General features: G+C 37.6%; 1 protein-coding gene across 4 annotated transcripts in view; it reads left to right on the top strand.

The window, feature by feature from the left end:
• Positions 1-13,336, top strand: part of PCGF5 (polycomb group ring finger 5) — a 110,377-nt gene that overhangs the window by 71,985 nt on the left and 25,056 nt on the right. For all 4 annotated transcript variants that reach the window (XM_055118925.1, XM_055118926.1, XM_055118927.1 and 1 more), the window contains exons 3-5: positions 6,393-6,489; positions 9,683-9,738; positions 9,849-9,908. In XM_055118925.1, coding sequence (XP_054974900.1) covers positions 6,393-6,489; positions 9,683-9,738; positions 9,849-9,908 — 213 coding nt within the window. The remainder of the gene's footprint in view (positions 1-6,392; positions 6,490-9,682; positions 9,739-9,848; positions 9,909-13,336) is intronic.

Below are 13,336 nucleotides of genomic sequence, written 5' to 3'. Positions count from 1 at the left end.
ATAGCTGTCAGTTCCCACTTTGTTTTCTAACTTTTTACTTCTTCTGTAAATTTCACTTATTACTAAAATTCTTTGCCTTCCCCAGTCTAAGGTCTAAGTTTCCTACAGATAAAGATATTTTTTGTTTCCCCCTGCCCTGCATCACCTACTTGTTGTATATTGCCTGACTTTTCAGCAAATGTCTGTTCAGCCAGTAAGAAAAAAATAAGGAAATACAAAAATGCTATTCTCTTTACATACTGATTTTTTTAAATTAGATTCCTAGGCTTGGGGGGAGGAGTCTTGAATGCTTTGGTGGTGGTGAGGTGAGGAAACTGTGTACACCTGGACATAAATGACACCATCATTGTCAACACATTCCCTTAACTATAATAAATTTTTAAAAATTAGATTATATCACACTGAGTCTCCTAATTATATTTTTAAAAGATTTTCTCCAGAATAAGGAATGAAATATAATAAAAAATAAAAAAGAATTTCTCTGACTGTGCTCTGATGAGTTGATGTGTTATGCTTGAATTTTCTGACCTATTCTTAGTGGTAGGAATCTTAATACTTTTTAAATTTTTTTGTATTTTTTGTTTGCAGTATTATGGAATTTCAAGGATCTATCTTTTTTCCCTTGTATGAATGTAATTATTACCACTCCTGCCACCATGTTTCAATATCATATTTCTCTCCACATTCCTTTCCCTACCTTTCCCATCAGGTAACACCAATGGTTTTAGTTAAGCCTCAGAGTTAATTTTCTGTTTCTTGCCACATCATTTGCTGTAGCAATTCATATTCCACATGTGAGTGAACACATATGATAAAGTCTTTGAGTTAGCATAGTTACCTCAGTATTCACTCGTTTTTGTCTCAGAAGGCAGTTTCATCTTTTTTAGAGACAGTATATCGACCCCCCCCACACACACACATACACACTACTTTTGAAATCCATTCATCTGTTGATGAGCATTTAGATTGAATCCATGTGTTTTACTATTGTGAATAAGGCTTTCAGGGTCAGGGGAATGAGACCTATCGTTACTGTTTTTGGCATATTAAATATGCCACGGGTAGCTTGCCAGGCTCTGCCCATATGGGCGTGATACTCTCGGTAGCTTGCCAGGCTCTCTGAGAGTATGTGTGTACACACACACACACACACACACACACACACACACACACTCACACACACACACTACTCTCTATGATTCGTTGCCTACAGCCTGAACTCCATCAAATATGGTGTGGTAATTATTGAAAATGAGTAGGAAGTGTCTTATAATGTGTCAGTCCGGAAAGCGGCCTGGAAGAGCCTCCAATCATGGGATCACAAGTAAGGAGAGGCTCCTAAAATCTCAGGGTGGTGAGGAATAGAGACATTACTGGTGCCCGCTCGAGTAAATTGATGAACAACGGGATGACACTGATGATGATGACAGTGATGAATAACCTACCATGAAAATGGGATACAAATATAATTTTGAAGTAGTGTTTATCTTATTCAGATATATGTCTAAAAGGGTGCTGGATTATATGGAATCCTAATGGTTTTTTGGGTTTTTGGTTTTGTTTTTTTTTTTAGGAAATCCCCATCTAAATTTACTGGTCTATGTGTCTGATTTTGTTATAGCATACTATTCTAATTATCATAGTTTCATAATATACATTGAAACCAGGATGTGTGATGCCCTTGTTTTTCTTTTCTCAGAATTGCTTTGATATTTGGGATTTTTTCATGGTTCCACACAGATTTTAATTTATTTGTTTAATTTTCTTGAAAAATGCCGTTAAATTTTTGATAGGGATTGCACTGCCCAATTGCTTTAGTTAAGATGGCCATTTAGCCAATGTTCAATATTCTAATACATGAGCATGGGGTGCCTTTCCATTTCTTTGTTTCATCTTATATTTCTTTTAGTAAAGTGCTATTGCTCATGTATAGATCCTTAATCTCTTTTATTAGATTTACTCCATATTTTTCGTGCTGTTGTAAAAGGGATTTTTTTTTAATTTCTCTTTTCTACAACTCACTGCATCAGATTGATGTATATTGACTTTTTTTGACTGCCACTTTATTGTGAACTTATCTCGTGGTTTTCTAGAAGAGTTTTTAGGGCTGTGTACATTTCTGTGTATCTTATGTCATTCACAAAGGGTGATAGTTTTATTGCTTCTTTTCCAATTTGAATTCCTTTATGTCTTTTTCTTGCCTAATTGCTCACTAGCTAAGACCTACAAAAAATTATGTTGAAAAGCACTGGTGAGAATCAGTATCTTTGTCCTCTTCCAAATGTTAAGGAAAAAGCTTTTTTGTTTTTTCACAATTGAATATTGGCTGTGTCACTTACAGCATTTATTAAGTTATGATGTTCTCCTTCTAGTTTCAGTATCACTGTATCACTGTCGCCCATTCTTCATCGATTTGCTTAAGCAGGTGCCAGTAACGTCTCCATTGAGAGTCAGGGAAATGAAGCCCGTTGTTGTTACTGTTTTTGGCATATCGAATAAGCCACGGGTAGCTTGCCAGGCTCTGCCATGCGAGATTCTGCATCACTCTCTTCTGGGAACTTTTTTTTATAGTCTCTGTGTCTTGGCCGTTGGTCAGAGTACATGGATGGTGCCGGGGGAGTTTGTGGGTGCTCAGTCTATTGAACATTTTTATCATAAACAAGTTGAATCTTGTGAAAGGATTTTTTTTTATCACCAACTGATACAATCCTATAATTTTTAATTTTTGTTGAGGTGGTGCATTGAATTAAATGAATTGTCTGGGTTAAACTGTCCTTTCATGTCTGGAATGATTGCTGCTTGGTCATAATGAATGATCTCTTCACATGTTGGATTGGATTTGTCAAGATTTTGTTGAGGTTTTTGTCTTTTGGTTTATATGAGATACTGGTTTATAGTTTTCTGGTTTTCTTCTTTCCTTTTTTCAGTCCCTTTCTGGCTTGCGAATTAGTTATTAGTTGTCTCATGGAATGACTTTGAAGAGTTTGAGTAGGATGGAGTCTTTGAATGTTTTCTAGCACTCACCAGTGAAGTCATCTGGTCCTGGGAAGGCTTTTGATTGCTGCTGAAATTTCTGTACTTGTGATTCTATTCCTTCCTAGTTTTTCTTTTCCTGGTGAACGTGGTTGCTCAAGAGTCTGCAAGTCTTCCTAACTCAAAGAACCAGCTCTTGGTTTCCATTCACTTTTTGTTTCATCCTTTAGGTTCTTCTCCCATTTTTGTGTCTATTTCTTTTTACATATGCATGTAATATCTTAGTGATTTATTTTCTTCACTTTTTTCTAAATGTTTATATCATATTTTCTGTGCTTAATGAGGCCCGTTTTTCCCTTGATTTGGCTCTTCATTTGACTTTTTTTATATCATCATTCTATTTCAGTTTTTATACTTCTGTTTATCCTCTTGCTCAAAATTTTGTGATCTTTTGTTTTTGCTTTTCATGCCTAACTCTTGAGTATTTCTTGTTGAATAGGCCTCATTATTATAAGCTATTCTTAGCTTCTGTTTGAAAATAATAATTTTGCCAGGTAAATTATTCTTGGCTGGTATTTTTGTGTTTGGGGAAGGGGGGGTGGCTTAGTCACACCTGTCTGAACTCAGAGGTCACTTCCAGTTAAATAATCAGGGGACCATGCTGTGCCAGGGATCAAACCTGGAATGCTGGTATACAAACTATGAACTCTAGCCCACTGAGCTATCTCCCCAGCAAGATTTTTGGTCTAAGATCTTGTAGTGTGAATATGTCATTTCACTCTCTTGTGACCTTTAAGTCTGATGAAAGTTTGGTGAAGTTCCATTTGTATGCTACATATTTTTGTTTTCCTTAAGTTTTAAATATTATTTGTCATTTGACTTTTTGGTAGTTCAACAATGATGTGTCTCAGTATAGGCATTTTGAATTAAAAGCTCGAGTGTTACCTCAGGTTCCTGGATATCTTTGGTTGGTTTGTTCTGTAGGTTTGGGAAGTTCTCAGTATTATTTCCTTGAATGTTGACTGCTCCCTTTTCTTTTTTACCACTTGCTTGTACTTGTCTGGTGTCTAACCTTTTAAATGTATGCTGGTATTTCTCATTTTCCTTATTTTCCCATATCTTGTTCCATTCTCCCATACAATTTGTGATTGTATGTTCTATTTTTTCTTTGGTGAGAGTTGTTATGCTTTCTATGATAGATTAAATTCCATTCAGTAGACTCTACATACTCAGCATCTCTGGAATTCTGTAGTTTCTTTGGTCTCTATGGTGATGCTTTGTATTCATGTAGCTCCTTTCTGTTACATTAAACTTACTGCTTTTGTGTTTAGTTGAGATTCTCTGTATTAAGGTTGTTTTTTTTTTTAATGATATTCATTCTCCATTGTTACCTTCTTCAATTCTATAAGTTTGTCCTTTGGAGACCTGTCATTTTCTATGAGAAATTCCATCTTATTTTTGCAACAGTTGCCTGCTTTTTTGTTTTTGTTTTTAAAGAATCTGGGAAGCATCTTTCATCCTCCCTGCTGGTGGCACCTTAGCTTTCATCTTGGAGTTCTTTGTTTTTGTAACTGTGGCAGGTAGAGGGAGGGTAAGATAATAATCCTCACTGGTTTTATCCCAGTGCTACCAGAAGCAGTGAGGGTGAAGGGGTTGAATATAGCCTAAAGAAAGCTCCATGCTGTCCTGGTTCCTGACAGCTGTCTGCCTCCTTGTCTCTGTCTCTGGGCCATAAGTATACGGCCACACTGTTCCCCTTTGAAGGGGGACCAGAGACTCAGCCATCCAAACTGCTGCTAGCCTGAAACAGCAGATGCGGATTTGTTTGTTTTTGTTTATCTGGCACCTCTGATCTAAAGTGAACGTTGTTTCTAGAGTCTTGTCCTTCACTCTGCCAGGTAAAGACTACTTGCTGTAATCAAGGTTGGGGTGCACTGTGCTGCTTAGATATCACTTCCCTGATTCATACCTCCCCCCCAGTTCACACTGCCCCTCCAATTTAATTCCTTTGATGCATGTGTCTTTCAAACAAGCCAGGTTATGAGTACATGAGGATATATAGTTGATTTCTGGTTGTGCTTTAGCAAGAAGTTTTGCTTGCAGTGTTTATTCTACCATTTCACCCACAGTTTGATATTCCTATTATTTACTCTTGGTTAATCATTTAGATGCACTTTGTTTTCCCCTTTTAGATCACGTGAGGCATGAGGAAGAGGCTAAGAGACATAAAATAGTTTGTAATGAAGTTATCAAGGTGTAATGAAAGCACTGTGTGATGTGAATATCTTAGTTCATAAAGAATAATAAAATGGAGTAAAGGAGTATCCGGATAGAGAATTGGATTCAAAATAGTAGTTCCAATGCTATAAATATATCTGAGATATTAATACAAAACAGTTTGCCTAATAAGTAGGTAATAGGGAAAAGGTTGGAAAAAGTGTGGACTACATTAGTTTCTAGCCTACATCCAAAATTATATTTTCATTTATAAAATTTAATTTCAAATTTAGCCAGAAAAATAGTATGGGATTATGCATGTTGCTACCCCTAGTTCAGTTCACCACATAATCCCCTGGCATCTCTAGGTGCAGCCCGGGAAGCTCATAAGCACCACTGGGTGTGGCCCTGAAGGCCCTCCAGGTGGCCTTGGTCTTTAACCTGGCATCACAGGGCCTACGCCTCATGGAATTCTCTGACTCCCTTACAATGGACTATCAGCTCAGTTGACAGAATTGCCAGGAGGAGCCCTAGTCTTCCTGAGCAGAGCTCAGGAGGCTTCTTCCTCAATCCCCTCAAAAGCAGTATCCTGGTCATTTTCTCAGTCCTTCTTCCAGTTAACCTCTCACCCCTTAAACCAGTTAGATGCCACTTGCCCATACCTTGCATTAGATGCAGTTATGGTACCTCTGAGCACTCATGCTTAGCAAAGACCAGAAGCTCCATTAATATTCCCTGTTTTTCTAAGGAGCACAGTGCCAATCAAATTAATACAAGATTAGGGAAAACCCTTACATTTTTAAGGTCCTCTTTGTGTTGTGTTCAACTAAAATTTTAATAAAAGAGTAAATGCAGACAACAGTTTCTACCTTTATTCTTCTTAGTTCTTTAAATAAGAAAACCCAATTTGTTGCTAATTCACCAAAATTTGTATTAGTAATACTAATACATTAATTGGTTTGTACATATTTTAAATAAAAATAATAGGTAAAACATATACAGTTTTAAAATTATAGCAGTAGTTCTTATTATATAAGATTGATTTTTAATGTAACAATTTTAAGATTTTTATAAAATGTGATCGAAGACAGAAGTGAACTAATACTAGGATCTTTTAAAAGACTGTTCTTAATTACATATAATTTAAAATGAAATGATAATTTAAATGATGCATTTTAATCTAATATATTCTTTTTTCCTAGTCTGTAAGACTTGCATTGTCCAGCACTTTGAAGATAGCAATGATTGTCCAAGGTGTGGCAATCAAGTTCATGAGACAAACCCTTTAGAAATGTTGAGGTAAGTAAATGCATTTTATTTTATTTAAGTAAATTATGTAGATTCTTAATTTTTATCACATAACATATTTCTTGTGTCTTGACCCAGGTAATATAGATTCTTACAAAATTTGTAATTTTCATGTAAAGCATTTTATTTCTTTTTAAAGTATTTTATTAAGTGACTGAAAGCTGTACATATTAAATATTTCTTAAATATATTTCCAAACAAAAATTATAACTATATCTCAGTCTTACAGGTTTAGTTATTTCCTAAATTTATTATTCATAGTTTTTTGAACTACCTGGTAGTGAAAAGAGGGTAGATCTGATAGTTATGGAAACTAATATTGGTATTACTCATTTCAAAGTATATGTCATATTTTTTAAAGATTGTATAAGTGCTTACATAAAACAATATCAAACAATGCAAGACATACACTTTGCTACTCAGTCTTATCCCTGGTCCTTAATTTTTAAAAAATAACTAGTATTTATTTACACGGCACCGAGGGCAGTTTATAGGTGTGGCTGCCTAGAAAATGGGGGGTCTGGGTGGAGAAAGCCCAGTCCAAATCCGAGCAGGCTTGGAGATCTCAGCCTCGGGTCCCACACACCTGGGTTCTTCTGCCAGTCCCTTCATGCGTGAGGCTTGTCCAAACAAACCTAAAAATCCCACCAACGGGCAACATCCAGAGACTATAAGACCAAGCTCCCAGAAAAGAGCAACACAGAGTCTCTTGCCCCCCGTGCCTGGCTGTCTTCACCAGGTCCCTCAAAGGGGATGAGTTGCCCTTCCCTCCCCGCCCCAAGCAGAGCCGTGACAATTGAAGACCTCTGGAACCCAGTCACAGTCATGCTCAAGTAAGGCCACTCTCCACACGTTTGGACGAGTCTCATGCATAAAGGGACTGGCAGAGGAACCCAGGTGTGCGGGACCCGGAGCAGAGATCTCCAAGCCTGCTCAGATTGGGACTTTCTCCACCCAGACCCCCCATTTTCCAGTACTGTGGTAGCCACACCCCCAAACTGCCCCCGGCGCCTTGTAATCCCACCAACGGCCAACATCCAGAGACTGTAAGACCAAGCTCCCGGAAGCTTTGCGGCCACGCAACACCTAATAGCCTTGTTCTCCCTCTTGGAGAACCTGACAAGCTACCAAAAGTCTATTGCCCACATGGGAGAGCCTTGCAAGCTCCCTGTAGCGTATTCATATCCCAGACACAGTAAAAGGATATATACATACCTCTTGGAGAGCCCAGCAAGCTACTGAGAGTATCCCACCCGCACAGCAAGCTACCCATGGTGTATTTGATATGCCAAAAATAGTAATGATAGGTCTCATTCCCCTGACCCTGAAAGAGCCTCCAATCCTTGGGAAAGACAAGTATGGAAAGGCTGCTAAAATCTCAGGGCTGAGTGTAATAGAGACATTACTGGTGCCCACTTGAGTAAATCAACGAACAATGGGATGACAGTGATACAGTATTTACTTAAGTATAACCATGTACTTTTCAAGCTAGAAGTGGTTTATAAGATCCCAATTCATTTTTTCCCATATTATAAAGTAGAGATTTATGTAAATGGCAGTTCAGTGTCTCAGCAAACTCAGATATCACTTCCTATCTGCAGGCCAATGTCCCTCTTTTTCCCCTCCAACCTTTTTCTAACCCTCCTTACTTCCCAAAGTTCCTACCACAGCTCTGCCACAGGTTAACTGTGATTTTAGGGAACTGTTCATTGTAATACAAGTTTTCTCTAGAACCTAGCTTCTCGAACTATGAAACGCAGTCCTGTATATATTAATGCTGAGGTTGTCTTTAGATTTGTTATTAATTATTAATAATTTTTTACTTATGTACTTATTTTACATACCTCTGTGCCTAGAGTCACATAAAAATTTCTCAGTTGGAAATGGGTTTTGAGTGGAAAAAGTTAAAAAGAGTTAAAAGCTGTGCTCTAAGTAGTCTCCTTATGTACATCTGTGTCATCGCACGATGCAGACTGTTATCTAATAGTCTGTAAAGCTGGATTAATTTGTCTATAGGTAATTCTGTCTGATCCAGTGACTTTTAATGTGTGGTTCCAGAATGATAGTTTTCACACCTGCCAAAAATCTAAACTCTAAAGAGTGAAACCCATCTTCGGTTATCTCCAGTTATGACACTGGCTAACATTTGAGAGCCATTGTGGTTTGTAGTCTTGAACAAAGCTTTAATAGTTGGATTTATATCGGTGATCATACACAGTTTACATTTAGCAATATCTGGTGATGGTACTGATTGTCAGAATTGGGTGGTCTTGCTGGCTGCTAGAAGACTGGGAATACTGAATGCCCTTGAGAATTCTTCAGTTTATAGGATAGCACACTCTCATTCTCATCCCCACCCACAAATAATGAAGCCTAAAATGGATACCCAGATACAAATAATTCAGAAAATAAACTTCCTTTTAACTTAAAATTTATTAACAAAATAGCGCCATTCCCACAAAAAGCAAAGAATACGTTATTTTCTTTACCTAGGAATGTCCGTTATTAACATTTATTTGATTTGATTTAATATAATTTTTCTTCTGAAATTTTCTGAGTTCAGAAAAGTATACCACTCTCTTTAGGGTCTTATTTATGGTTCGCAAATCTAGGTGATTCTTCTGGTCTTGGCTGGTTTTAAGCTAGCTGCCAGTCAGATAGACCACTGCTGTTTCTATCAGACATGGAATGCTAAATTGTCAATGAACTTGTAAAATGACCTCAGGGAAGCAACTTAGCTTTCCACTGCAGGATACAAGTCAATCTTCAAACTTGTTCCAATATTGACAGTATTCTAAAAAGAAAGAGCAAGGAAGCATGTGATGCCTGGCAAGTCTGAGGTTCAGAACTAAGCAGTTTGTCTTATTTGTGCCACGTTCTATTGGTCTAAAGTTCGTCTCAGAGCCAGCTTGTATTCCTGGGTGGGGAAATAGACTCAATCTGTTAATCATTGCAGGAATTTCAAAGTCATTTTGAGAGGAGACCCATTTTGTAACCAATCTCCCACTGTGGAAAAGGCTAGAAACAGATGAGCTCCATGTGCAAAAGAGTTTGGTGTAGTAGATGTGTTAAAATGTGTGTGTTCTGTATTTTGTAATTTATACAAGATGAAGATCACAAACTGTTTACATGTTGGATTTTCATGTCTTTGTTGTTAATATTTCTTTTTTTTCATCTTTGGAAGACTGGATAATACATTAGAGGAAATTATATTTAAGCTGGTTCCTGGACTACGAGAACGTAAGTTCTTTGACTTCTTGCAGATTTTTGAGTTTTATGAAATCAAAAGTTCTACTAAAGATTTTGTGATTGCTTCATTATTTTTATACTTATTTTTTCTTTTAAATTAGAAGAACTTGAGCGTGAATCTGAATTTTGGAAGAAAAACAAGCCTCAGGAAAATGGACAAGGTAACTTAGTTTTTTTATTTTATTTTTAAAAAAATTTTTATTAGTGAATCACTGTGAGATAAAGTTACAGACTTACAAATTTTCATGCTTGCGTTTCAGTCATACAATGATCATTACCCATCCCTCCACCAGTGCCCATTTTCCACCACCAATGCTCCCAGTATCCCTCCCACCACCCCCACCCTGTCCCCTTCACCCCACCCCACCTCTGTGGCAGGGCATTTCCTTTGCTCTCTCTCTCCTTTTGGGTGTTGTGGTTTGCTACAGAGGTATTAAGTAGGCATCATGTTTAGTCTGTAGTCTTATTTTCAGCCCATATCTCCCATCCCTAGTGGGCCCACCTAGCACCCTTTGCTTAGTGGTTCCTTCTCTATCAGAACTGCTTCTTCACAAGGTAACTTTTTTAAATGTGTGTATCTGATGGCGTCTCTGAAATCACCCAGGATTTTTTTGGTTTTTGGAGGGTTTCTTTTGGTTTTGTTTTTTTGGTGGGTTTTTTTTTTTTTTTTTTTGGTAACTGATGAACCTTATCTCTTCAAGTTCAAAATTCTCCTGTAAATAGTTCATGAACCTTTTTTTAAACATTGTGAACTTTTCTTTCATTATGAACCTTTTATATAAATTCAAGCAAAAGCAGAGTTCTTCAGGGGCCAGAGACATAGTACAAGCCAGTAGGACCTTGCCTTGCACCTGGGTTCTATTTATGTCATCCCATATGGTTCACTGAGCATTCCTGAGAGTAGAGCCATGAATAAGCCTTGAGTACTGATGGGTGTGATCCAAAAACACAAAATGGTATTATTCTTCACACTGAGAGTAATTGGAAATATAAGAAATCTTACTTTAGAAAGGGCAAAGAGAGATGAAACAGAAAATTGGCTAATTATGGAATGTTATTAGAAACCTAAAGGAAACTGAAAGAAAAAATAGCCATCACTTTCAAGTAAACAGTGAGGGTTTTCTGTTTTATTGAATTTTGTATATTTTAGTAGGCGAGACAACTGAGATGTAGCTAAAAACCAGGTCAGAGGGTCCTGCTTTGCTCTGATAATCTGGTTTGAAATTTTGAGAGATGGAAATTACATGATAACAATATACATATCCTAGAATTTGAAACATATTTCTAGGTATTTATGAGAATTTGAAACTTCACCAATGCTAAGTAACCACATTTCTCTTTCATATTCTCTATTTAGCAGATAGTAATTTTTAACATCGTTTAGAAACATTACTGGACAGAGATAAGATTAGTTTTGAAAATTTGTTCACCCTTGTTTTGCATCCTGGTTTATGATCTGTTCTTAAAAACTATTCAGTTCTTAAAACTGTGTTTGAGAAGAGTATATATTCAAGTTTTATGGGGTGGAGTGAACTCTAGATGTCTGTTAAACCTGTGTGGTCTAATTTCTCAATGAGGACAGTTGTTTTTATTTTTATTTTTATTTATTCATATTTTTATTTTTGATCAGTCCATTGATGATAATAAGGTATTGAAGTCCCCAACCACTACTGAATTGCTACTAATGCTCTTTAGATCTTCATAATTGCTTTATATATTTTGATTATCCTTCCTTTGGTGCAAATATGTTATGTTTCTTGATAGATCGATCCTTTGGGTGAGTTGAGGATGTTAAAAGTCTAGGGAGATAATTGAAATAAAATTGCTTATTGTTATTTTTTGCTCTTTGTTTTGTTTGAGTTGTGCCTTTTGTGTGGCAGTATGATATTCTAGTTCTATTATATTTTTATTTATGTTCTGAGGATACCTATGGTTTAATTCTAAACTTAGGTCCTATTTTTAAAATTTTATTTAGTTTTCATTTTATGGGTGATATCTGGGAATGCTCAGATGCTACTCCTGACTCTGCACTCAGAGATTACTCCTGGTGCGCTCATGGGCCCATATGGGATGCCAGGTATCAAACTTGGGTCATCTGTGTACAAGGCAAGCGCTCTACCTGCTTGCTATACTATCTCCACCTGTTAGGTCCTATTTTAAATCTAAAGAAAATCTCAAACTCATTTTAAGAGTCACATCATTACTCTCTTTATCCCCTTCATCTTAGATTATTGGTATTTTGTTTCTTCTAAGTGATAGTGTATTTTTTTATTGTTCATTCTAGGATAGCCTCATAAAGCCCATTTAATGCACAAATGGGCCTTCATGCCCCCTCCTCCCACATCCCCATCCCGCCCCCGTAAAGTTGTTTTTTGCCATTCCTTCAACCCTGAGAGAGAAGCTCACTGAGAAGTGTATTCTTGATTGGAAGTCTTTCTTTCATTCAGAACTTTGACTTCTATGGCCTGTAGAGTTTCTACTGCTCATCTCACAGCGATTCCCTTTTATGTGATCATGGCTTATTTTCCCACCCTGTGCTGAGAGCTTACTTCTGGCTCTGCACACAGGGATCACTCCTGGTGAGTGCAGGGGATCTAATAGGTATCAGTGATCAAACCCAAATTAGCCATGTACAAGGCAGGCACCCGACCCACAGTACTGCTGCTCCAACGCCAATATCTTGCTTTTATGAATCGTTTTGTTTTGCTGGTTCTTATGAATGCCTTTTACTACCCACAGTTCGCTTACTCAGTTTCAGCATTGCCCATTCTGATGTTGAACCCTTCTATTGTGTTTTTAAGTTTTACTGCAGCATTTTTTGTTTGGAGGTGGGGGTTTTGGGAAGAGAGGGGTTAGGAATAAGTCCTAGCAGTGCTCTGGCAACCATATGGGATGCCGGGAATCAAGCCCAGTTCAGGCATATGTAGACAAGCACCCTACCTGCTGTACTAACTCTCTAGCCCAGTTATACAATGTCTTTTAAGCTGTTGTTTCCGTTTGGTCCTCCCTCCCCTTCCCTCCCCCTCTCCCTTCCTTCCTTCCTTCCTTCCTTCCTTCCTTCCTTCCTTCCTTCCTTCCTTCCTTCCTTCCTTCCTTCCTTCCTCCCTCCCTCCCTCCCTCCCTTCTTTCCTTCCTTTCTTCCTCCTTCTTTCCTAAAGTTCTCTTGGTCCATCCACTGTTTTCCTAATTTCAGGGAACCCTCCTTGTGACTGTGACTTTGAAGTCTTTCTTGGGTAGTTTACTTAATTATGTCACATTGAAAGGTTTCCAAGTATTTTGTCTTGATTCATCACTTGGCAAAGTTCTTTCTTCATCGTTCTGATGCTTTATATGTAATAGGTGAAGTTCTTTCTTCATCGTTCTTATGCATATGTAAAAGGCTAAGTAGTTTTCTTTCCAGTCCTATTAAAATTGATGGTTTCGGGTTGATCTTAGAAACTGAGCTTTCTGTTGTTTTGTAGGTATCATGATAGGAGCTTAGAAGCAGGCATATTGTAGAAGCCCAAGATCTTTACCTGGAGGGAGATGGGAAGCAATGGGATTGATGCTGTAGATTATCAGTGATACCGGCCTTTCTTGGTGCAGTGAC

The sequence above is a fragment of the Sorex araneus genome, chromosome 11 (assembly GCF_027595985.1).
Source record: "Sorex araneus isolate mSorAra2 chromosome 11, mSorAra2.pri, whole genome shotgun sequence".
In the NCBI taxonomy this organism is placed as follows: Eukaryota; Metazoa; Chordata; class Mammalia; order Eulipotyphla; family Soricidae; genus Sorex; species Sorex araneus.
This window is presented reverse-complemented; position numbering and strand designations above follow the sequence as displayed.